Below are 27,645 nucleotides of genomic sequence, written 5' to 3'. Positions count from 1 at the left end.
GTGCTTTTCTTCCAAAATATGCGGCTCAAAGTGCTTTACATGGAAACGATACTGACAATAAGAGATAAGACATCATAAGAAACAGCATATATATATATATATATATATATATATATATATATATATATATATATATACACACACTACAGTACTGTGCAAAAGTCTTAGGCACATGTAAAGAAATGCTGTAGACCAAAAATGCCTTAAAAAAAGAAATGAAATATTTCAACATTAAACAAGTGTTGCCAGGCAAAACAAACCTCGCCCGGCAGCAGTTATTTTATACCTACATGTTGATAATGGTAATATTTCTCAATCATCAGCTGTCAGGTTATAGTCCTATGAAAATCCATGACCTGAGTTTGACATTTCAGTGTCATTCAAGGTCAAAGATCATGGTGTCAAATAAAAGCCCATATGGCACTTCCTATAAGTTGATAATGGTAAATATCTGTCTACCATCAACCATTTTCAAGTTATAGCCCTTTGAATATCCATGACCTTGAGTTTGACCTTTCAGATTCATTCAAGGACAAAGATCATGGTGCCAAATGAAAGGCCATATGGGAGTTCCTATATGCTCATAATAGTAAACATCTGTCTATTGGCAACCGTTTTTGAGTTATAATGGAAAATGTTATTTTGACCAAAAGGTTAACCTTTATGTTGACCTTGACCTTCACCTTGACCTATTTACCCCCAAAATATAAATCAGGTAATCTACAGACCATTGCCCACCTACCCTGAAAATTTGAAGTCAATCGGTGCAACTGTTTAGACGCTAGATTGTTAACAGACAGACACACAAACAAACAAACTGCACTGATTACAATACCTCGCCCCGCTACTCTGTCGCGGGCAACGTAAAAATATAGACATTTATCTGCTTTTTAAAGCAATATATTGTAGCTGTGTCTGTTCCGTTTTGAGGTCCATGGAAACAGAAGGCTGCTTCGCCACATTATGTTTACTGTTCACCGGTCTGGAGTAATCAGTTCTCTCAAAAGCATGTGCCAATTTCGCCCAAGGTCAAACTCGGTGAATATCCATCAAACGAAAGAATATTGATCAAGTATCAGTGTGTGCTTTCAAGTTAAACCAGAATCCAGAAATACACCCAAGTTTCTTACTACAGGTTTTATCAGTCTTTAGCTCAATTTCTTTACTGGTCTTGGTTTCTGTTTGGTCTTGATTATACTTCAGGAAGTTTTTGATCATGTTCCAGGTAAAAATGTTTGTTATGCAGTTGGTGATGTAAAGGTGTATCTCATCTACATAGTTACGTTAATGATTTAACCCAGTGGCAGTGTGTAGAAAGAAAACACAAGAGGATCGAGGACGGATCCCTGTGGAACACCATACAGAATATCATATATTCTACAAGCATAAGAATCTCCAAGAGTGACGAGATTTTTAATGCTCTGATTTACAATGTGATCTCTGATAAGCAGAATAAATAATCGGGAGTGGGTTTCCTGAAAGCCTCTTAAAGCTATGAGTGTCTTTAACTGCCTCTTACTAATCCATCGTTAAGCTAACATGGTTTTCCCAAACAGTGTCATAGCCAAAGTAGTACTTTAGTTCGCTCTTAACTTACGATGGACCTGGATCACTCATTCACAACAAAGACCGTCTCCCTCGGAGCGGAAACTGGTGTTGAATCTGATGCCGGTGTTATATTATTTTTCTTGTACATTGCACGTACATTGAGTTAATTATTAAATGGATATATGAAAAACATTATGGATATATTTCAATATGTTATGGGATTACGTATGGATATTGGTATGTCACATTGATGTCACCACATTTTAAGAAAATTTAACTCCATTAGGTGAGTGATTACCTCATTTAGTGTCATAAATGAGACACATTTCTACACCTGTTACATTTTTGTGTGTGTGTGTGTGTGTGTGTGTGCGCGTGTGTGTGTGTGTAAAAAAGGAAGAACGTTGCCAATTTGGCATTATGGATAACAGTTGAAATAATCATGACTGCATGATTGGGTAATAATGAAATGAGCGGGCACGGGGAACACATTTACTTAATTATTTAGTTTATTATTTGCTCATTCTTTCATGTGAACATTTATTCATTTAATTATAAAACATGCTTGGAATAAAAAATGCTACCGTCCAAAAATGTAAAATTGTTTCAATTATGAACTACCACATTATATATGTAATGCTTAAAGATGATACAATATATTATCATGTTTTAACACTTTATAATTCATTGGTTTTTGGTTAAAAATGAACGCCATGTAACCTCATCGACTGGATTTAGCAACTAATCATACCTTTAGTAACTACAGTATGACTGCTTTTAGCAACTATTAATGCCTATGTCGGGGACGTGCATTGCAAAGATGCTCTTAGCAAAGTTCCTCTTAAAAGTAGATGGCCTTTCGATTTCATAAAATCGGTGAAATTTAGCTCCCTCTGAAATTTGGTCATTGTGATATATGTTTATTTTTGTGACATCTAAAAAAAAAAAACAGGCCATTTTGTGGCTAGGAAGTTATTTAATTTGAGGGGATTCCCAAGCAAATAATGTGCATGAAATCACTCGCTTCACGCAGTCAAGCAGATAGAGGAAGTCCAGTGTGCGCATGCGCAGGTTTACCTTTGACCGTGCACTGACAGTTCCATCATTCTGTCGCTAAACGAACAGCTGATCGCACCGAGGTGATCGCTGAGCCGATATTTATTAGTTTGGTCCTGAGTTTCCTTTCCTTCGCAACATAACGTCTTTTCTTCTCGCTTTCCGTTACTGTAGTTGGTCTTTCACGTTTCATTCGCACACTCATGTCCTCCATTTTTCTCTCCTGTCTCAAATTTCTATCCCACAATGCCTTGTGCAAACGGGGAAAGCCCACCACGTCATGCATGACGTAGTATCTTGAAGTGGGTCATGGTGAAGCAGGAAAAAATAGCGGAGAATTTAGGGCCACGTGGCCTTAAATTCATTCATTGTTCTATTTAAAAAAATCAATAAATAAAAACTAATAAAATTGAAAGTCTGTGATTCGAATTCAGTAGCTTTTGGTCCATTAAACAAAAATAATTGGGGGTCGGGGAAAATTCTTTTTATGACCAACACTTGAAAAATCTGAAAGGCAGTCTACCTTCAAAACTCCTTCTTACGAGTGAGTTCAGGAAAACCATGTACAGAGACAACGTTCTTTGTTTAAGAGCGTCTTTACACTTGCTCTTTAGCCCTAAAGTGGAACGTTATCAGGAAACCTACTCCAAGGCGTTTTCCCCTTATATTTTGATATTCGTTACAGGTTATCATTCAGGAACATTCTGCAATTATGAGATAATTATGAATAACTGGACTCCCCCCCAAAAAAAGTCTGAATTTCCATGTATTTATCGACAGGGAATCTATTTTAAACAGCCCAACATCCCTGAAAGGACTGAAATGGACTGAAATGACGAAGACAGCAGTGACAAAATCTTATCATCACCGGTTGATGGAATGGGTAGGCGGGAGCAGGAAGCAGTTTATGAGACTTGTTCCAGCATTGTGTGAGAGGATAAGAGCTGCAAAAAAATTAAAAAGACCATCCTTTCCTTCCTACCAAGTCTTAAAGACCCACAATACACACTTGAGCTTCCAATTGCTCGCATTTAACGTTTTATAAAATTCACCACCCATTCTCAAGACAGCAGTGACACTCATCAGCTTCCGAATATACTCCAACTTAATAAACAGGATGTAGCAGGAAGTGACACTGGAACATGTTCTACTAGCAGAGCAATGAATAACCTTATATGAATAACCACTGACGCAGCAAGTCATCAATAAATCATTACCTAGAGTTTCCAGTTTGTGTATATGACCGTTTGTGTCATAGGCTCAAAGGGCGATTTAACACAAACTTATCGACTGTCTAATTAATTTAAAGCATAATTAGCAGAAACAGTGTGACTCTTGTGCTTACTTGGAATGAGAAACTGAAAAGGGAAGCTGTGCTCTCCAGGTGGTAGGGTTCCTGCAAAACAAGAGAACAAGAGTGGTAAGGACTGGGAGATCATGTGTCATCATTGGCATACTTGGACTTAAATTTATTTACGAGAAAAATAATGATTTAAATGTTTCTCTCCAGAACAATTTGAGAACAATGTGAGGCAGAACCCAGTCCAATCCCAATGGCTGGGGTTCACGAATTGATTCAACATATTTGTAATATATATATATATATATATATATATATATATATATATATATATATATATATATATATATATATACACACACACACCCCACAGGCAAAATGCACAGTGAGACAAAACCAATTATATTTTTCATAACAGACTTTTTTTTTAATACGAGGAATAAAACACGACAGAGTGAGCCATAGTCGGAAAATAATCAATGACAGCATGGTAACAAACTGGCGTTACTGTTGTTACCATGCTGATGTTGAATATTTTCCAAAAAAATAGCCTCAGTGAGGCTGGAGCTCATATGGGCCACTGTTGTTGTGTGTGAGTTTGAAATCCGATCAATCCTGTAGGAGGCGTAGCGATTTTTGTGAAATTGCCTATGACCCCTGTGTAGCTGCATCCATGGTAGGTGGCGCCACCTGGTGAACAATTCTTATTGGAATATATCTTTAGAGTCTTCTGGGTGAGTTACAGTGAAAACATCCTAGCAGTTTACAAACGGTAGGGTTTGCTGTGACAAGTCACTCAAAATTTTCAAATGCCTATAAAATCGTAAATATGACAGGTGGCGCTATCGTCTTGACAACTTTTATACAAAGCAACCTGGGCAACATTCCATATGAGTTTGATCAAAATCTGATCACTCCTGGAGAAGGAGTAGTGATTTTCGTGAAATTGCATATGACTCCTGTGTAGCCGGATCCATGGTAGGTGGCATCACCTGGTGAACAATTCTTGTTGGAGTATGTCTTTAGAGTCTTCTGGGTGAGTTTCAGTGAAAACGTCCTAGCAGTTTACAAAGAGTAGCGTTTAATGTGACGAGTCACCCAAAAATTTCAGATGCCCATAAAATTGTAAATATGACAGGTGGCGCCACTGTCTTGACAACTTTTATGTACATCTACCTGGGGAACATTGTATGTGAGTTTGATTGAAATCCGATCAATCCTGTAGGAAGAACAGTGATTTTTGTAAATTGTGGACGGACGATGACAACAACAGATGACGCGTGATCGCATAAGCTCATCCAGCCTGGCCTATGGCCGGAAGAGCTAACAACACATCATGAAGAGTTTTACTCTTCTTATAATTCATCAACAATAGCTTTTTTTATTAATTAAAAGATTGATGTACTTTTTATCCGTTTATAGTTACATTGAATGTTGTGCAACATCCACAAAACATGTTCCTGCTATCACTTATGTTATAGCAGTTAGAACCAGATGTTCCCTCACTGGATCTCTTTTTTCTTGAAGACTAAACAACAACAACAACAACCATCTATTGCCCTATAAGGGAAAAAAAACCGTAAAGTGCAAACTCTTTCCTTGCTGGAAAACGTCCTGACTCTTGGAGACTCCTTTCCCAAATGTGAAATAAGAACACCTTCCAGAAAGTTTCATCATATTTTATTCCTTACTCATCACAGTAAATAGTTTAAATGATGTTTGAAGGCATGTCCTGTAATATTTAGCTGTAATATTTGGTTGTAAAAAATTAGGACAGAAGGAGAAAAAGATAGTACATTTATTATTTATTTATTGACAGGGTTTTTTTTTTTTTTGTTATACTACATTGTTTCCCCCAGTAACATATTTCTGTATGTTAGTGTGTGTGTGTATATATATATATATATATATATAAATTTTCAAACACGTTTTTCCTCATTATTATTACTTGTGTAATATTTATTTATTTATTTTTTATTTATTTAATTTACTCATATATGTTCTATACTATGGGCGGCACGGTGGTGTAGTGGTTAGCGCTGTCGCCTCACAGCAAGCCAATGTGTGATTTTCTTTTTATTATATGGACACATTCACAAACAAAAAGTTTATCAAAACAATTTATCAATTTCCTCACAAATGACATATAGAGATTAATGTCATGGTTTTGGTTCTCCGTGTCCCGGATGGAGCTTGTATGAAAAATATGGGTGATGTATTTCCCAGTAAAACACTCATATCTATATATGACAAATAATTGTGTGAGTATGTGTGTTTTGTGTGTGTGTGTACTTCATGATGGCATGTAACACCCGAAGAGTTGCTTTTGGCTTCAACAGGAAGTTCACTTAAAGCCAAAAGACGATGACTAAGCAAGTTCAAGGAAACTCACTGCTCAAAGGATGCCTAACTTCCTCCTCCAGCTCTGCCATGTTATTCGACACCTTTCTAAAAGTATTGATAGAAACAGCATATTATATATGATGCCTTGCATGTGCATGAAAACCCAGCTGTACAGAGCAGCTCGCAATTTACACACAATCACTGCTGCCTGAGAATTGCAGCATAAATCTTGTCTTGTTTACACAAAGCTGTCTCACAGACAGGAAGAGGTCTGTTAGAGGAAATGATGAGAGGCAGTGGCTCTCGTCTGAAGTGCTCACTTCTCAAAGTACTGTTCCTGAAGTATGCTGGCTCTTAAAATCCAGGCCAAAGCAGAAAAATATTTTTAGTTTTTAGATTAAAGTATATACTGTATATTTGGTCGTAATGTATAAGATGTATAAGATGATGTTCTTGTTTCTGTCTACTGTAGTAGACATCTCAAAATCACGTGAATTTAAACTAATGCCTCTCTCACAACCGGCCGTATGTGCTACTACGGCCGGTCTACGTGCAAAAAACGCGTGAAACGCACGGAGGGCGCGCACGTGTGACGTGCTGATTTTCGAGCCGTAGACTGGCCGCAGAGGCTCTTTGTCATGTCAAACAAACTCTACGGGCGCTTACGTTTTTTTCAGGTTGCAAGACAAACTTACGGCCAACGTGCGTCTTTCTCCACGAACAAAAAAAAAAACGCAGCGATTTGGGAAATGCCAAAAATCGCATGGCCAAAAAAATCATACGTCTGGTTGTGACCTAGGCTTTAAAGAAGACAGAAGCACTCCAAGTATAAGAAATGAGGTTTGTCTCATCGATAAATCAGATAAGATGGAAATGAGGCACACTTGCATTTAGAATGTTCATTTAATTGAATTTCACAGTTTTCAGCCTTCTAGAAATCTCCTTTGTAAAATAAAGGCACTATTAGTGGACTGGCCTCCTTATGTTACTGTGCATCAAAATTGTGGCTCTCAGCACCACTTTACATTAAGTACTCGAGCAATTTTAAAAAGCATTCGAAAATGTTACATCTCTATTAAATAAAATAATAGTCAGAACAAAATAATAAAATAAAATGTTTGTCATTAATTTTATTTCATTTTTCTAAAACGTTTGACTTTATTTATCATGCTACGTTCTTGATTCTAAGATTCCTGTTTTTAGCTGGCAGGAGTGGAACCCAATGTGGTCTTCTGCTGTTGCATGCTGAGATGCTTTTCTGCTCACCACGGTTGTAAAGAGTTGCTATGAGCTATTATATCCTTCCTGGCAAAAAAGCTCGAACCAATCTGGCCGTTTTCCTCTGACCTCTTTTATCAACAAGGCATTTGTTTCCACTCACAGAACTGTCGCCCACTCACTCAATGTTTTTTTTGTTTTTCGCACCATTTTGTTGTGAGACTGTTGTGTGTGAAAACCCCAAGAGATCAGCAGTTTCTGAAATACTCAAACCAGTCCATCGGGCTTGTAGTACTCAAGTACGACTCGTGCCCAAATTTTAAGGACTTGAGCACTGGTGACTTGGACTTGTGCATTAACTGCATTTGGACTTGTAAATTGGAGACGAGGACTCGGATTTTTTTTATTTTTTGTAGCATGCCATAATAATTTGGCATAATATATTTATATCTACATTATAATACTTACATACATAATCTACATCATAATATTTAAATGCCCTCAAGTATCTTGATATGATAATATTATCGTAAGACCAACCCCTGATGTGGACATTATAAAGAAAATAAGACTTGGAAAGAAGAAGCAGAGATCTTTGGTGCCTCTAATGAGCTAGTAGTGTTGCTGGTACATTTAACTTTCTTTCTATCAGTGTTGTAGTCGAGTCACTAAACCTCGAGTCCAAGTCCAGTCTCGAGTCCCCAGCGTTCGAGTCAAATCCAAGTCGTTAAAGAAAATTTCAAGTCAAGTCCGAGAACAAGACTCCAACCGCACCATTTGACGGTGGCTGTTGCTGCCTTTATGTGAAAGCGTCTCTGCTACTGTGTTGGACTAACGTTACTGCTCGACTGCCCCATTTTAGTTAATAGGCTACAGATAAAAGGCTTGTTCATCGCTCAGCAAGCCCCGCCCACTATCAACAGGGCAAATAACATGAGAGAGGGTTAACACTAGCTAGTTCATCGATCAGCAAGCAAACCCTGCTATCAACAGAGCAATGAACATAGCGTCTCACTTCCTTCTCTGGGTGGAGTCTTGTCAAATGATGATTGAAGTTCGAGGTTGTCCCCATCGTCTCCTCGATAGTTCTTTTACACATGGAACACATAGCAGTGCATTTTTTCCCACTGTACAAGAAGTCTGTATAAGCAAAGCAGACAATCCTAGGGGCGTTCTCTCCAGGCATTTTAGCGCCATTAACGTTTGTTCCTGAACATGATGTATGAACAGGCGAATGTGCATTCTCTTGCATGAAATTAATATAAAAGTTAATGTAGATATAAATATCTGATGCCAAATTATTATGGCATGTTACAAAAAAATAATGAAAAAATCCGAGTCCTCGTCTCCAATTTATGAGTCTGAATGCAGTTAATGCACGAGTCTGAGTCCAAGAGTCATCAGTGCTCAAATCCAAGTCAGGTCACGAGTCCTTAAAATTAATGCACGTGTCGGACTCAAGTACTACAAGCCTGCTTTCTATAGGCTATACGTTTAATGAGAGGTGGTACTTGATACTCTCACTCTCACTCACTCATCCTCGCTGGTTCGTGAGAGCGTGGCGCCTCGGCAGATGACCCTCCAGTTTGTTCTGTTCTCGGCAGCGAGCCAGGCTGTGCGGAGGTTAAGTCCAGCCTCTCTCAGGTCAGCCTTAAGCTGGTCAAGCCACCTGGTCCGGGGTCTCCCTCTGGGGCAGGACCAGTGGGGTGGGGCGGGTTCCCTGATCAGGTTGGCCAGCTCGAGAGGTGGTGTTGTTCTGGCTATGTGGCTGAAGAAACGGAGGCGGGCTGATCGGATTAGTCTGGAGACTGGTGGCTGGTTGGTCAGCTGGCGTACTGTGGCATTCGAGGTGAAGTTGTACCACTGGAGCCTCAGTATCCTACGCAGACACTTGCTGTCAAAGGCGTCCAGGAGCCATTCTTGAGTGGCTGTCAGGGTCCAGGCTTCTGCGCCGTACAACAGGATCGACAGTACCAGGCTGTTGTACAGTCTGATTTTAGTGTGGAGAGAGAGATGACTGTTGGTCCAGATGGTGGAAAGGGCTGCCATGGCTGCAGTAGCCCAGCCAATGCGGGTCCTGATGTCTGCTGTGCTTTTGTAGTCGGAGGTCAGGATGCTGCCAAGGTAGCTGAACTTCTCCACCACTTCCACCTCCTGGGTGCTGATTACTGGTGTAGCTGGGGATGGTTCGAAGTTGCTTGCTAACCTCCTTGTGGTATCCTCCGGGCAACAGCTACAGCAATGACCTTGGGTTGCGATACCACCGGAGGCATGGGGGAAACCATCAGGCCTGTCCTGTAAGGTTCTCCCTGGTCCTGGCAGGTTCTACCATGGTGGGACGGATCCCAGGGGAGCTGCTGCTGGCTAATAGCACCTGCACCGCCTCAGTCCTCGATGGGTGGTCTACAAAACCAGGTGGGGTTGTGCGCAGGGCCAGCAACCCGCCACTTAAAAAATTCTTGCGATGAAACCTCGACCTCGGTACTTGATAGGATAAGAGGAAACCATTTTTGTAAATTTTTCTTCCAATTTTGCGTGTCAAAGATAGGAATTAAAGCAGAGCGTGAGGAACTGCAAAAAGTGTCAGACCATTGGCCTGAGGAATCATTTGAGCTGATTGGTTGTCTGTTTGTTTGCTTGCTTTACCATGCCATAAATAATTTGCATTGTATTGAGAAAATCTCAAATGTCGCTTCCTGCATTGTCGCATAGTCAATTGTTTCTCAAATTACACACGTGTTTACTGTAGGTTAAGGGATTTCCCTTGCTAGGACTATTATTAAAGAGGAACCTGTGTTTGCCAAACCACACCAGCTAATTTCCTGAATTACTGCTTCTAGCTTGATAAAACCAAAGACATTATCAATCAGTACTCGATTAAAATCTTGACTAACTAGTAACCACTCTAATTATAGCACCTTCTCTGGAGAAACCAGTCCAGCTCAAATCAAGCTTTACACCCTCCAAGATCATTTTTCCAAAACATCTGCTGAAATCCTCACGTTGGTGCCTTTCCCTTAAGGAAATAACCTTTAAATCATGCTCATTACGTGCAGACAGTCTGCATTTTCTGTCTGGCCTGTTCTTTCAAACCTCTTTTGAACATCATGGCTTGAAAATCCAGTTTGGAGAACTGATAAGATCTTTGTAAAAACAAACCTATTAAGAAACATCTTTAAAAGTGTGTTACCTGAAGTAAGAGAAAATGGCTCCTCCAAAATTAGAAGGTTCTTTGTTATTCAATTTATGTCGAGTGTCCGTCATACAAATCCCTATGTATGAGTGTTTTACTGAAAATCAGGCAAAACTACTATCACAGCAGCTATTACAGAAAATCAGTCAACACCTTCTACATAATCAGAATTGCGAATTCAACAGCACTGTTGTATAACCATTTTTATTCTATCCACATTCACTAGATATGAGCAATCGTGCATTCTGATTAGCTACTCTACTACTAGGATATCAGCTCATATACCGTGAGTAGAGAAAAACAAAATGGCGGAGCGTGTTGCTGAACCAACCGAGGACGAAATAAAAACTCGACTCAAAAACAAAACAACAAGAAATACAAAAAAGCAACAAAATATGGAATAAAAGTATTTGATGGTAAGAACGTATCTTTTTTTTCATTTTTCAAGAATTATTATTATTATTGCATTTTTCACAAATTGCTCCTGCCATTTCGCTGGTTTGTTTACATTCTTCATCTTTAAGCATTAAATTTTTTTTTGACTGGTTCAAAAGCTCAAAGAAGTTTGAAAATTAAATTACTGAAATGTCCAAAGAAGAATTGAATAAACATCTAAAGCTATTCTATGCCTCGGCATGACAGCAAGATGACACTTTCTACAAAAAAACAACACTAAAGTCAATTCGTGTAGCCATCGATAGGTTTTTAAGAAGTCCGCCTTAGCGGAAATGATTTTATCGGATGTTTTGTACAAAGTTTTTATTCATCAAATTTGCAAGAAATAGAAATAAAATGCTCTGTTTCTCAAAATCCAGTGAATGTGGATAGAATAAAACGGTTATTCCACTCAATCTCGTCGTACATGGCTTCCAGCCAACTTGGCGCTACATGTGGAATAACTGCTAAATGTCATTCTTTTGGGGTTGGCGTTAAGATGCTCAGCAACGATATTATAATCTGTGGCTCTAACAATACAATACAATGTGTCACTCACAGATGTGCGGTCAGGGTAGGCAGGGTAGGCACTGCCTACCTTAGGTAAATTTCATTAAAATAAAAACCAACACGTGTTTTTAAAAAATATATTGTTGAGAGTTCACAATGTGCAATATGGGTTTTTGATCGGTCTTCGGAGACGTAAATGTACTTTTAACAACTCATTTGTTCCAACTCAATGTTTTGGAACAAATGAGTTGTTAAAAGTACATTTACGTCTCCGAAGACCGATCAAAAACCCAAGTTATCGCACGACGCAAAGCACCCAGGCTTTGGCAGGTTGTCGCGGGAACGCGCAATCCTCCGTTCGCATTTCGAAGACCAGGGTAGGCTCCCTTTGGGTCTGCCTGTCTTGACTTCAACGCTGCCAATATAGGGGGGTTGCGCATGCGTATTATGTATCGCATAGACAGTCTATGGGGAGCAAAAGCTCAGCTTTTGCTGCAGCGGGAATATGCGAGCCAATCACAGCGGTCAAAATGAAAAATTGTTACATTGCACATGAAGTGCCTACTGTCTGTGCTATATGCCCCACACACTGTATTTTGAGCACGTTAGCGAAAACTTCACAGGTGAATATGTCTACAATTGCACACTTAAAGTGTTTCAACAAACTTGATTACCAGCAGAAGTTGCTTACAATCAATCGAGGTAGGCCAACACCCCCTCTTAACGATTTCCATCAGCGAAAGGGGCAGAAAATTGTACGTACATTCCAGCCGGAATGGTACAACAGAAAAGAGTGGCTTTGCGGGTGTGAAGTTAGCAAGTGTCTGTTCTGCTTCCCCTGTCTGCTGTTCTCCAAACAGCGTGACAATGTGTGGGTATGTGCCGGCTACACTGATTTAAACAACCTGCCCACTGCATTGGCCAAACATGAAAGATCAAATGTACACATCCAAAATCAAATAGCATTGAAAACATTTGGGAAGGGGACTCCAATAAATTTAGCTTTGGACGAGGCCAGTCGACTGCAAATTTCCGTGCATAATGCAAAAGTTCGCGAAAACCATGAGATACTAAAGGATTTGATTCGTGCCACTTGCTACCTTGCCAGGCAGGAGCTAGCATTTAGGGGGAGGGATGAAACCACTGATTCAGCTAACAGGGGGAATTATGTGGAGTTGTTAAACGCATTTGCGGAGAAAGATGAGCGTCTGAAGATGCATCTTGAAACATCATCGGTTTTCAGTGGTACATCTACCATAGCACCATCTAGCGTCTGTCTTTGAAAATAACGATTTGATTTGCTTTGATTTTTTTCCATCATTATTTTGAGTATAGGCCTACTATCTATCTATCTATCTATCTATCTATCTATCTATCTATCTATCTATCTATCTATCTATCTAATCACAGCATGAAAAAGTGCACAGCATGTGTCACTGCCTACCCTGCCATAGGGCTCACCGCACGCCACTGGTGTCACTATGTGTTGCCATATATTGCTTGTATTATTTTCGTGTCTTCCAACACACAAGAATACGTAATACAGAAGATGCCAGTGCTGTTTTTGACTACGTACAACAATGAGATTGCTAAATTCTTTTGTAATTGTGGAAGCCAGGGAAAGTTTAACCAATAAGTAGAGCACGTCCTGATAGATTACCCTGTAATCTATGCATCGCAGCATTCGAGCGCTACTACTGACCACTCTGCTCCAGGCACAACTACATCCAGCTAGTTACTGAACAACGGTTTGACAGATTTGAGGAAATCAGTAGACCACGTCTAATTACAGTAATATATAGATTTAGGCACTGCCTAAAAGTGGAGCTCCCATCTGTTTCTGGGTTGTAGAATTTTCTGATATCATAGCCAGTCTCTTTTGTTTTATTTCTTTACTGGCTAGCACTGGCCACTAGGCGGTGTGTATGACTGGTAATTACTAGCACTGACCACTAGGCGGTGTGTATGACTGGTAATTACTAGCACTGACCACTAGGCGGTGTGTATGACTGATAATTACTAACACTGACCACTAGGCGGTGTGTATGACTGGTAATTACTAACACTGACCACTAGGCGGTGTGTATGACTGGTAATTACTAACACTGACCACTAGGCGGTGTGTATGACTGGTAATTACTAACACTGACCACTAGGCGGTGTGTCTCATCTCATTATCTCTAGCCACTTTATCCTTCTACAGGGTCGCAGGCAAGCTGGAGCCTATCCCAGCTGACTACGGGCGAAAGGCGGGGTACACCCTGGACAAGTCGCCAGGTCATCACAGGGCTGACACATAGACACAGACAACCATTCACACTCACATTCACACCTACGGTCAATTTAGAGTCACCAGTTAACCTAACCTGCATGTCTTTGGACTGTGGGGGAAACCGGAGCACCCGGAGGAAACCCACGCGGACACGGGGAGAACATGCAAACTCCGCACAGAAAGGCCCTCGCCGGCCCCGGGGCTCGAACCCAGGACCTTCTTGCTGTGAGGTGACAGCGCTAACCACTACACCACCGTGCCGCCCCTAGGCGGTGTGTATGACTGGTAATTACTAACACTGACCACTAGGCGGTGTGTATGACTGGTAATTACTAACACTGACCACTAGGCGGAGTGCATGACTGGTAATTACTAACACTAACCACTAGGCGGTGTGTATGACTGGTAATTACTAATACTGACCACTAGGTAGTGTGTATGACTGGTGGTACACGTACACAGACAAACCACAAAAAATCGACTCGATGGGTTTACCATTTTTTTCTTAGGTATGGTGCTCCGCTATAAACCGTACATGTATGTTACATTAAATGGCATTTAGCAGATGCTCTTATCCAGAGTGGCATACAACCTACCCAGAGCGGCCTGGGGAGCAGTTGGGGGTTTGATCCCTTGCTTGAGGGCACTTCAGCCATTTCTGCTGGTCCAGGGAATCAAACTAGTGACCTTCTGGTCCCAAATCTGCTTCTATAACCATTAGGCCATGGCATCCCCATGGCTTCTAGTATTTCAAATAACTAGAAAGTCAGTAAAACTAACAAAGACTCCATACAAGAAAGGTATCAAGAAGGCAAGGAAGAAAGAGAACAGTTTGAAAAAGTGTGTGACTAACCAGCATGTGCTGTATGATGTCTGTAATCCACCCACATTTAAACATAGCAACTTTTGCAATATTAAAATAAAGGGGCTTTTCTGGTTTATATCTGGACAGCACTAACATTAATGCAATATAAGCATTTTCTGACATTTTGATCTATGTTCGTTTTCTTTCAGGAACTCTCAATTTGGTGCATAAAAGCAGATAACCAAAAAAGCCTACTACTGCAAGGTCCTTGATATTTGCCTCCACCAACTTTGTTGGAGGAGGTTATGTTTTCGCCTCTACAATCCTGCTCCATCCTCTCCACTCCTGGACATTGTCATCTCCCTGAGGGACATCTCTAGCTCTCCATCAACTAGTGCGAAGAACCTAGGGGTCGTGTTCGACAACAAACTCTCCTCAGCGAACATTGCTGCAGTGACCTGGACGTGTAGAATCCTTCTCTATGACATATGAAGGATCACCTACTCTACTCAGCTCCTGGTCCAAGCACCAATCCTCTCCCGCTTGGACTACTGCAACTCTCTCCTTGCTGGCCTTCCAGCTTCTGCCATCAGACTCCTGCAACTCATCCAGAATGCTGCAGCTTGCTTGGTCTACAACCTCCCTCGTTCTTCCCATGTTACCCCTCTGCTTGCCGACCTGCACTGTCTACCTATTGCAGCTCGTATCAAATTTAAGACATTGGTGCTAGCTTACCACCGCGAGTTGGCCTAGTGATTAGCGTGTCTGCCTTTCGATCATGAGTTCTACTTGCAGTCGGGTCATAATAATGGTACCTACTACCATCTGGCAAAGCACGCTGCAATACAGATGCAAGTGGGGAAGTCAAACTCTCGCGGTTACCAGAGGACTAGCCCCCTAGCTGTATAGGCGAGAGGCCGAGGGCTATTGAAATGGAGATCAGCGCCACACCCATACGCCTCAAAGAACTGGTTAGTACTGGGACAGGAGAGTGACTGTGAAGACCAGATTCTGGCATGAGAGGGACTTTGACTTTTTGCTAGCTTACCAGGCTGTCAAGGGGTTAGGGCCAGCATCCCTCCAGAGCCTGATCCGCCCCTACACGCCAGCCAGATCCCTACGCTCCGCTACTACTGGTCGCCTGGCCCCTCCTCCTCTCCACTCCTGCCCAGCTCGCTCAACACCACTGTCTGTCTTGGTTCCCCGTTGGTGGAATGACCTCCCCATTGAGGTCAGAACTGCCGACTCCCTGACCACCTTCAAGCGCAGACTGAAGACTCACCTCTTCAGGCTGCACCTCTCCCCTTCTTTCCTGCCCACTGTGTAACTGCGTTTCGGTCTAGACCAACTCAGGCTGGGGTTAGCTGTTTTGAAGTCTCTATTTAGTTATACTTTATATAGTTCACTTGTTTCCTTGGCTGTTTGTTTTGGTACTTCAACAGAATATTACACTTGGTATTGCTGTCAGTTGTTCAGTTGGCACCAGAACTTTCTTGTCTAGAAGTTCAGCACTTCGTGTACCTGACTTTTGCACTCGTTGTACGTTGCTCTGGATAAGAGTGTCTGCTAAATGCCATATAATGTAATGCAATGTAATGTTTATTTGTTCCCAACGTAACTCAAAACTACTGAATGGATTCTGATGAACTCTTGAGGAAAGGTGGACCATGGGCCAAGGAACAACTGTTTAAATTTTGATGCAAATACAGATATGTATGCGAATCTAGGACTTTCTTGTCTATTCCCGAAGTAACTCAAAAAGTACTTAACGGATTTTGATGAAATTTGGTGTACAGCTTTAGCATTATCCTAAGTTCAAGTGGTTTAATTTTGATGTTGATAACATGTAGCTTTGTGGAGGTATGCACTCTACCATGTGCCCTTCTAGTTTCTACTGCAACACATGTGGGACCACGAAATATCACACCAATGAGTACAAATAAACATACACCACTCAAACCAAGCCAACCCTGCACTGTCGAAGCAAGCAAGTCGATTTAGCATGCTTCACACAAGCTGCTCTGCTGTAGAACATGCACCCAAAACCTAAACTGGATTAGATGGTGCCAGTTGTTAGATAAGCTCCTGTTCATCTGTCCCATTGCTACCTCTGAATGCAGTATATGGCCCAAAAAATGTGTGGACACCTCTCCATGGCATTCATATGTGCTTGTTGACCATTGTATTCCAAAGCCATGGGTACCGACATATAGGTATATGGAGTTTGGGCCCCTCTTTGCTGCTATAACAGGCTCCATTCTTCTAGGAAGGCTTTCTATTAGGTCTTAAAACATGGCTTTGGGGATTTGTTCATTCAGCCAGACGAGCATTAGGCTGGTGTACAGTCAGTTTTCCAATTCATTCCAATGGGTCTGAGGTCAAGTTCAAAGTTCTGTTCAGGCTACTCAAGTTCTGACACACCAACTTTGGCAAACAATGTCTCTATACACTTCGCTTTGTAGCAAAATGCTTTTAGCCATATTGCGTAGTGGAGGAGAGCAGTGACAAACCACAGTGTGACTACAGATTTGCAGTTTGCAGCCACTTTGTTATCTCTAAGCCCTCTTCATATCCGGTATTAACGTCTGTCTTGAGTGGACAGCCTAAACACATAGCCTGGCATTGTGAATGAGCCTCTAGTGATCACTTGTGATCGGATTTCCATTAGAGGAAGGCTGTCACGCATACCTATTTAATCAGTCGTCCGATGAATATGCATTCAGGCAGAAATGTCCCTCCAATCTTATCTCATGAAACTGTAAGGGATGTTTCAAACGTTTTGATTGCATAGTCTGCTAACAAAACATATAAATGAGCAGGAGATGAGACAACGAGAGAAGCTACGAAAATCAGCATGATTTCCAAACAGTTAGTGATTGCAATGATTACATATTTATCACCTAGGGCAAAGACGCTAACGATTAGGTTGTCTTTTATTGCTGTCTGGGATACACTGAGATGTTTTTGTGCTGACACGAAAAATGTTATGTGGTCATATGCATCCCAGAAAATGTCTGAAGGTGGTTTGAATGATCACATCACAATGCATCTCCAAGACACACTGGAACCCGTTCACACCTGTACACCTGTGCATTTAAAATCAGATCACTTAAGACCAAGGTGTGGCCAGGGCCTTAGATGCTAGGGATCGTGTTTCTGATTGGCTGGTGATCGTGAAATACTTCTCTAATGCTTCATTAACCCTTTCACCACTGCAGACGGCTATTCCGGTCTCACTGTAGTAGGGAAACCCCTTCTGGAAAAAGTTATGCAGTGGTGAAAGGGTTAATGAAAGACAGCAAAATAAAAGAAAAAACCTTACAGAAAGAAAGAACTGCTGCTGTAATCATAAAGACTGTTCTGTCTGGTGTTGTAGTCGAGTCACTAAACCACAAGTCCGAGTCCAGTCTCAAGTCCCCAGTGTTCAAGTCCAAGTTAAGTCCATGTCATTAAAAAAATTTTGAGTCGAGTCCGAGTCGAGTCCACTATTGATCCGAGTTGAGTCCAAGTCCAACACTCCAACCACACCATTTGACGGTGGCTGTTTTAGCACCATTAACATTAGTTTGTTCTTGAACATGACATATGAACAGGTGAATGTGCATTCTCTTGTCAAGGAGTGTGAAGTATTCTGTCAGAGATGGTTGGGAGACGGATGTGAGTGCAGAAGGTGTGTTTATTAATACAAGTGAAGACAGGTAAACAAACCAGAACATCAGGCAAAATCGTAAAACAGCGGAACAGGCAATACGTCGAGCGAAGCACAAACAGGCTATCGTAGACTCAGCAGAATCAAAGACGAGAAACAGGAAATCAGGAAACCAAACAAGGAAATAAGGCTCAGTAATGTGTCAGCAGCGCAACTCAATACTTCACGAAGTGTGTTTTCACGGTTTTTATATCGGCGCGCTGACTGTGCCTTAATCCTGTGCAAGTGCGAGTCGTTTCCAGTGCGCGCAAGAGTCCACTTGGCGCGCATGTTGTCTGAAGCGCGCCTGAGAGTCTATCTGATGCACGCGGCAAGGCGCACAGGTGTGACACTCTTGCACAAAATTAGTACAAAAATTAATGTAGATATAAATAGCTTAAGCCAAATTATTATGGCATGTTACAAAAAATAAAGAAAAAAAATCAGAGTCCTCGTCTCCAATAAGCGAATTGTGAATCTCGGCCCGCGCAGTGCATTATGGGATCGCTAATTTTTTGGCTACCAAACAGCACTTCAAAATGGAGGAAAGCAGTATTGACAACTACGATTTAGATCAGTTTAAACTTTGGAAAGTTGACGATTTGAAACGGTTTTGCAGTCGTCGTGGACTGCCTGTGACAACCAAGACCACGCCTGGCACTAGGGCAAAACGTAAAGAAGAACTGGTTGCCCTTGCCTATGCAGCATCAGTCCAGAACTTACCATGCGTTTTAACGAAGGATGAGGAGAGACAAGCTGTCAAAAACGACTACAAGTCCTTGTTGACAGTTGAAGGCTAACAAATTCCCGACCCTCTGCAGACAACCGACGGGTGGTTGGACGAAGCCCAGGGGCTTAAGCTGTGGCCACCATGCATGTCGGTCGATATTGCCGAATATTTACTCGACAGGGACGAAAAAGCGCTACTCCATCGGCTTCGAAATGACTACAAGGAAGGTGAGTTGTTTTGATATTTTGATATATGACGCGGTACGCGGTGGTCCGGATCACCGTATTTTCCATACAAAACGAGGGCATTAATTAATTATTTTTCCTGGATTGTGGTCCGGTTCACCGTATGCTGTATTATATTACGATATAAATAAAAACTTACCAAAATCATACTGTGTTTGTCATTTAATACGAGTTTTTTTACAAAGTCGTACATCATTTGTTATTTTTTCTCAAACCGGAAGAGAAATGCATGTGTAAAACACACGCGCAATAAAAGATACCAGTTCTAACGCATGTAAAAAAGCGGGAGCTGCCACGAGGGAAGTGAAAAATAATTTTACCAACTTCACAGTAAGACTTTTTATTTGTCTTCTGAACTTGGTGGTCCGGACCACACCTGAAAACGGCGTGGTCCGGACCACAACGGTAGTCCGGACCACCGCGTACCGCGTCATATAACGTGCATGTTAGGGCCTATGAGGCTAGGTAATGGGGACCCAACATGTATGAGATAAAAGTGCATATTTCTGCCCTATAATGTCCTTAATTAGCATAACAACTATGCTGACGTAACGTTACACACGTAGACTTACTCGCGTAAATTTAATAATTGATCACAAGTTGACATAGATGCCTAACAATAACAGAGCTGTCAAATCTGATCAAGATTTAGCTAGGGCCTAACTAGGGCCTAACTGTTAGGCCTAGTTTTGTGACACGAGTTTTTGTGTTTTCTTCCACCGCTTAAGTTTATAACTTCCGTTAGTACATTGGTAAAAAGCACAGTGTGCACCTGTCATAGTTTTACAATTCACTTAAGGCTTAAGGTCTTTAAGACAATCGCTATAAAGCTTTAAAGTTCACGGTCCGCTACCTGTCTTCCTATAGTAACTTCAGCGCCTTGGTAGTTCGTTTGGTAGCCGAAATAGTTGACCTAGAAAAGCCGCGCATGCGTACAAGCGTTGCGCACTTCGCTTATTTACGAGTCTGAATGCAGTTAATGCACAAGTCCGAGTCTAAGTCTGAGTCATCAGTGCTCAAGTCCAAGTTGAGTCACGAGTCCTTAAAATTAGAGCAAGAGTCGGACTCGAGTACTACAAGCCTGGTTCTGTACTTATTATGCTTATACTGAACATCCTGTCAAGACACTGAATGATAATTAAACAATATTGGCTGGTTTTGAGTGGTATATCAGATATATTCCATTCAGCTAGCATGAATGGAATATATCTGATATACCACTCAAAGCCAGCCAATATTATTATTATTATTATTATTATTATTATTTATACATACACACTCTCTTTTCTAGTTTTTCGATGTCCTTTGGTATGTTTTTCAACTTGTAAACATAGGGGAACTGTCAGGGCCTTCTAGGTCTTCAAAGAAGGCCCAAACATATCAGCATTTCAAATGTTATATTTAATTGCTTTCATTCTTTAATTGCTTTCATTCTTTCATAATTTCATTATAATTATTCTCTTCTAATTTGGCCTCATTTTCTATCAAATTTGCTTCAGAAATGAAAGGGTTACTGTCCGGAAAACATTAAAATCGAGTTATCCAGTGAGATTTTTTTTGTTTGTTGTCTCTAGGCTGAGAAGAGTTTAGAGCTGGCTCACTTATTGGTTAGGACTTCATTGCCGGGACAGAAGGCCATGGCAGTGTATGTTTATGTAGGAAGTGACAGACGAATTAACCAATCAGATTTTGATTTATAGTGGGAGGGACCAAAACTTTATCGCCCTAGGCCTTCTCGAAGACCAACACGAGCTTAACCGCGAGTCAGCACCGTCAGCGCAACAGTGAAGTCACCTTCCAGCTGGTGTAGCGTTCATCAGTAGTGTTAGTGAATGCTAATAAAGCGGTCAAGCCAGTGCTATCGAGAGTAAGTAGCACAGGCTAACGACCGAGAAACTAAGATTTCTGTCTCCAGACTCTTCTTCCGCATTCGCTCACTACACTATTTTTCACTCAGACTTAAGCATTCATGTCCCTGTGTAATTTACTGAGTTACTTATAAAATCAACATCGACAGCTACACACAGCGGAGTGACCTGGCACCTTGCTGCTAATTTTGCCCTTGCAAAATCCTTTGTCCTGTTGCTTTTTTTGTGTGTCTGGCTATGTTTTGGCTGAGCTGAAGTCTCAGCTCTAATAGTAACAGTTTGCCACCGGTTGTAAAAACGCGTCTTTCTCTTTTGCGCAAACAAAGAAATGGTTCCGCTCATGCGCAGCAGAAAACTTTCTCATTGAATACAGTATTTACATCAGCTACAACATGTGACATCATGTTGTCTTGACAACCATGCAATATCGTAAACCATATTCAACACTCATTCTCCACTGGGTAGACTGACGAATACACGTAGAATAAGCGATATGCTAACAATATTGCATGCTATCAAACCAAATGAATGAAACCCGCTAGAAGGGAATAGAATACATGTTTTTATTGGATCGAAAAAGTGTCCTGTATGTATAATAACTGCCTTTATTGTAACATCCAGTGTCCCCCAGAAGAGGACGGGTTTCCTTTTTGTCTCAGGGAGATTTTCCTTGCCACGTCTGACTTCCTCCTTAGGGATCTAGCTCTACACCGTGATCTCTGTAAAGGTGCTTTCTAAACAATGTCTTTTCTTAAAAGCGCTATATGACTAAAAATGAATCTAACTGAATTTTACACTTCATGTAAATCAGCTGCACCATCAATAATTCAAGATGTAAACTTCAGGAGAAGTTTAGAAGGCTATCCAGCATTAAATATTTATCAATGATTTGCATGGATGACTCAGTCCACAGAACATGCAAGATCGCTCGGGTTGCCTGATTGATGATACATTAAGTCGAGCACAAAAACACGTGTAACACTCTTTCATGCTCTAACCTCCCACGGGTTACTCAGTACCTACATAAGTGACACGAAAGCAAATGAGTCACTCGATTCTTAGAAATGAAAAGTCAAATCGTTTTCTTTCAGAGACACAGACAAGCAGGAAAGATCGTTTCAGTCGGGCACCACCTGAACTGATGATGACATCATCACCTCTTCTTTGGCTAATCAGACACAAGGTACGTCACCACTCTTGCCGGAGCAGTTGGGGGTTAGGTGCCTTGCTCAAGGGCACTTTAGCCAGTCCTGCTGGTCCAGGGAATCAAACCAGTGACCTTTTGGTCTGCTTCTCTAACCATTAGGCCATGGCTTCCCCTACAGGAAGGAAATCAAGTCTTATTCCTTAATAAGTCCTTTTTTTTCATATTAATTCTCAATTTGTGCTCAAATGCATCTAAATCTGTGTAATTTATTCCAACACAAGGCTTTACTTTCACCCAGTCATCTCCTCTAACAGCTTTTCTTTTCCCTGTCTTCATAAAAAGATTGTATTCGGTTCTTTCCCCGTCACCTACATACCGTACAGTGTTTGGGGTGAGCGCAGTGACTGGGAAGTTGGGAAGTTCACACCTGAAGATGTGACTCAATACAGAAGAGAACACAAGATTCAAAAACAAGTTTGAGCTTTCACACCACCAGTAACTTACAACAGATTGGGTAAAGCCCCATATTCAGACATACCCCCTTTGTGAGTCACAACAGTGGGGATACCAAGGATGCAGTTTTTACAGAAAATTGGGGTGGTTTTGAACCAGCAAATCAGAAATGCATGCGCACCATGGTGTATTTGTTTCCCATGCAAAGAAAAAGAAGACAAATGCACATTTCTTTTCCAATGCCTGACTTCTTTGGACTAGATTCAGGCCCCGGTCCCACAACACTGATTACTATAATTATACCTATAACTACAACTATGACTATCCCTCTGCCTGAATTTCGTTCCAGTCTGGAGCAATCACACCACAACTATAATCCCAATTGGTCCTGCCACTCAGGTAAATAAATGCATGCAACTTAGGAATAGTCAGGGAAGCTTTTTCCAAGTAGTAGCACATTATTCCGGGTCATACTGTACAGCCTGGACTTCAAAACAACCCATACATACACTCCGGTGGTTGATATATTGTAATAGGGATAGGTCACGGACTACATAAATATAATAACAAAGGATACAAAATACAGAGTGGTTACGGATTTTAATACGGATGCATCATGGATGCTAATAATTTACGGATCGGTCACGGACATTTCAGTATACTACAGATTGGTTCACGATTTCATACAGATGATGCGTCATGGATAAAAAATTCAGAAGTCTAAAAAAATTAAATGTTTGTTCTGCCGAAGTTCATAATTAAAATATCATACCTGCATTTACACCGGCGAGTAGCCTAGTGGTTAGTGTGTCCACCTCTCGATCGCGAGTTCTACTCATGGTCGTGTCATACCAAAGACTATCATAAAAATGGTGCCTACTGCCATCTGGCAAGACATGCTGCAATACAAATGTGAATGGGGAGTCAAACTCTCGCGGTTACCAGAGGACTAGCCCCCACTGTAACCCTAGCTATGTAATATAGGCGAGAGGCCGAGGGCTACGAAATGGAGATCGGCGCTGCCAAATGCGCCATGAATAGTGCGGGAAGGACTTTGACCTACATTTATATGCTTACTTTATTAATTTACTATTGATATTTCAAGGAAAATCACATATCTTTGAATAAAAGATCTGTGCTTTGTATTATATTTTTTTACTTTCCGTGAATCCGTATTCCGTGACTTCATGATGCAACAAGGATGTATAAAGATGCCCAGGGAAAAATAGCATGTGCTCAGACAATGTCACATGTAAACAATTACCTGATTGGTCAGGTGTTTATTGGATCAGGTCCAGGCCTGGAAAAATCGCTCCAGAAGCAATCTCACTGATACGGATAAACCCAGGCCTGGGCTATAGGTATCGTTATCGGTCTGGTGTGAGCACCAACCACATAAGCTGCAGGAGACCGATTTATTTATAGCTGTAGTTATCATTATTGTGGGACCTTCAGGTCTGTTTTTTCAAGATGTCATTTGAACTGATGTCATTGGAGTGGAGAGGACATTTAGTTGAGACCTGGCAACCCTGCACATAAACGTTTCATTAGCCAGGTTTAATTTTGCTACATTTTAATGCACAGCCTGCAACCACCAATGTGTCATTGTTAAGTTTCAATTGCTTTCTTTTATTATGTTGAATGTTTTAAGGTGAAAACAGAAAATTAAACGCACATATTCAGGTCCGAGCCACAAGCTGGCTTAGTGGGTAGTGTGTCCGCCTCTCAATCGAGAGCTCGTGAGTTCTACTCGTGGTCGGGTCATACTAAAGACCTTCATAAAAATGGTACCTACTGCTGCCTGGCAAGGCACGCTGCAATACAGATGTGAGTGGGGAGTCAAACTCTCATGGTTACCAGAGGACCAGCCTCCCACTGTTACCCTAGCTGTATAATAGGCAAGAGGCCGAGGGCTATAGAAACAGAGATCGACACCGCCCAATGCGCCTTAAGAGTCTGGTTAGTACTGGTACAGGAGACTGCCTGAGAAGACCAGGTCCTAGCATGTGTGGGGTTTTGACTAATCAGGTCAAAGATATCCTCAACACCACCATATGGGTGGCACGGTGGTGCAGTGGGTTTCCTCCAGGTGCTTCGGTTTCCTCCCACAGTCCAAAGACATACAGATTAGGTCAACTGGCTACTTTAAATTGCGCATAGGTTGTTCATCTCTGTGTTAGCCCAGAGATAGACTGGTGACCTACCCAGGGTGTACCCTCAGCCAAAGTCAGCTGGAATTGGTTCCAGCTTCCTCCAATGATGAATGAGCTGTATAGATAATGGATGGGTGGATGTATGTTACACCCCAAAGTCAACATTTGACATTATCGAATGCAAAAGTTTGCCTCCCCTTTGGGCTTGGGGTGGAAATGTACCTCTATTATACAACTGATCTACAAATAAATTCCAGTTAGATTTTGTTTGGAGAATATAGTTCAAAAGGAGCTAACAGAATAATTTTAATTTCTATACCTGGTTTAGGTCCAATTTTCAAGTTACTTTTTCATCTTTAGCACTTCTTTCAGCACTGTTCTACCTACAACTATCTTACATTTGCTTCTAGGCAGTTGGTGGACTCTTGGTTCTGCAGAACGTCACTATCACGTCCTCAAGCATCTCGATTCTTGGACTGGATGCTGCCTCATTTAAATGTAAGTTGCTTTGGATAAAAAAAAAGTGCTTCCTAAATCAGTATGTAAACGTGGTCTGCATCTAGAATACTAGCCAAAAGTCCATGTTATGAAGTTCTCAACAGACTGAATTAAAGAATAGATGAAACCATTATGCAGTAATAGACGAGATGAGTAGAAAAAAGTCGATGAAACATGAGACCATCTCCTTACCTTTGTCAGCCACAGAGAGCATGCTGCTGACATACTGCTCCTCCAGAATCCATGATGTGTCATTCATCTTGCTGGAGATGCCACAGGAGCCCACGCAGTTCACCTTGATGGCTGGAGAGAAGAGAAAATGAAACAGTCACTAGTCAGCCAGTAACAGACACTTAATATCCTCAATAGCAATTAATCAACGTTCCACAACAATAAATGTAACTAGATAGAGACTGTGACTAAAGTCACAGTAATTTGAGCTAGCTGTTACAAATCGGGACATCTGGTCACCGTACCCTATAGATCCGGAACGGTAAGAGATAGAGAATGATGCTTAGGGAGGAAAAGTTGCGTCCTGCTGTCCTGAATAAAATAAAAACAAGAGTGCTCTCAGAGCACAATATCCCCACCTGGTAACTCTGCCATAACGCTGGTAAAATGTGACTGACTTGAACAAAATTGCAATATGCATATTACTGACATATAACAAAGAATCCTGTCAAGTTTCATGAAATTCCTCCAAAAACTGCGAGAGGAGTTGATTTCAGAAGCTTCCCAGGATGGACGGACGGACAGATATTGCCACAACATAATCCCCCTTCGGACCTTTCGGCCAGCGGGGGATAAAAATTGTGAGGGAAGTTGATTTCAGAAAGCAAGCACACCTTGATGAAATTGCCAAAGTACAAGTTTGTTAATAATCAAGAGCATAACTCTGGTAAAAATTTGCCCAAATTAAACAAAATTTCAATATGCGTATAACTGTCATATAACAAAGCCTTTTGCCAAGTTTGGTGAAATTCCTCCACAAATTGTGAGAGGAGTTGATTTCAGAAGAACGTACACCCTCATGAAATTGTTAAAGTACAAGTTATTTAATCAAGGCTCAAAACTCTGGTAAATTTTTCACAAAAAAATTTAAATCGCAATATATGTATTACTGTCATATAACAAGGCCTTTTGCTAAGCTTCAAGAAATTTGTCCAAAAATTGTGAGAGGAGTTGATGTTAGAAGGCAAGAGCGCCTTCATGAAATTGTGAAAGTACAAGGTTGTTAATCACGGGCCACAACTCTGGTAAAATGTGACCAAATTGAGCAAAATAACAATATGCGTACTACCGACAAATAACAATGCCTCTTGCCAAGTTTGGAGAAATTCCTCCACAAATTGTGAGAGGAGTTGATTTCAGAAGGTGAGCACCCTTCCCGGGATGGACAGACGGATGGAAATTGCCACGACATAATCCCCCTTTGGGCTTTTTGGCCAGCGGGGGATAAAAAAACTGATTGAAAAAATTATGAAAATTGACAGTTATAAGTGATTGAAAAAAATCCCGTTTTTCATGGATCATTCCGGTTCAGTGATCCAGATCAGCACCAAAAGTGACATCAATGTAATTCAGCCCATAGGTATTCTTCATGTGAAATTTGGTGATGATTGGTTGAAAACTGAGGGAGAAATAGTGTCCTAAAAATGTTAGGATAAAAATAATAATAGGAAGAAGAAGAACAAGAAGAGGAAGAAGAAAGTAGAAAGATCCTGAGTGAGAGTAACAAGTTGAACCAGTGTTGCTAGCGCAAATTATCTATAAATGGATAAAAATGATGACATGTAGCTGTATAATGAGTAAAAAATGTAATCACTGGAAATTTGCTGCGGTATAAGATGAATAAAACATGTTGTCGTGAACAGCTATAGGAAAATAATCAACCTCAAGGTGGTGATAGCAACTCTGCTTTGTCCCCTGATCACATGACACCACCCTGTTATTGATTATTTTCATAGAACAGCATGCCCCATTGTGTTTTATTCTTTAGAAGGATAATTCAAACTAGTAGAGCCATTTAGACCAATATGACCATTTGAGTTATACTAGTATTTAATAAAACTGATACTGTTCTTCAAATCCAACAGCTACTCCATCTGGAAGCTTATTAGACTTCATTGCAACATAACTGTTTGCTGCTGAGCTCAAACAACAGCTTTGTTTGGTCAGTGAGG

The 27,645-nt window shown here is 41.1% G+C and overlaps 1 protein-coding gene across 1 annotated transcript in view; it reads right to left on the bottom strand.

Annotated features, from left to right (window-relative positions):
- The window catches only part of arrdc1b (arrestin domain containing 1b), a 120,724-nt gene that overhangs the window by 30,807 nt on the left and 62,272 nt on the right, over positions 1–27,645 (bottom strand). Inside the window, exons 2-3 of the mRNA XM_060935524.1 lie at positions 25,655–25,765; positions 3,950–4,000 (exon numbers count right to left, since the gene is read on the bottom strand). Of these exons, the coding sequence (XP_060791507.1) occupies positions 3,950–4,000; positions 25,655–25,765 (162 nt within the window). The remainder of the gene's footprint in view (positions 1–3,949; positions 4,001–25,654; positions 25,766–27,645) is intronic.

This window comes from Neoarius graeffei, chromosome 12 (assembly GCF_027579695.1).
Source record: "Neoarius graeffei isolate fNeoGra1 chromosome 12, fNeoGra1.pri, whole genome shotgun sequence".
Taxonomy (NCBI): Eukaryota; Metazoa; Chordata; class Actinopteri; order Siluriformes; family Ariidae; genus Neoarius; species Neoarius graeffei.
This window is presented reverse-complemented; position numbering and strand designations above follow the sequence as displayed.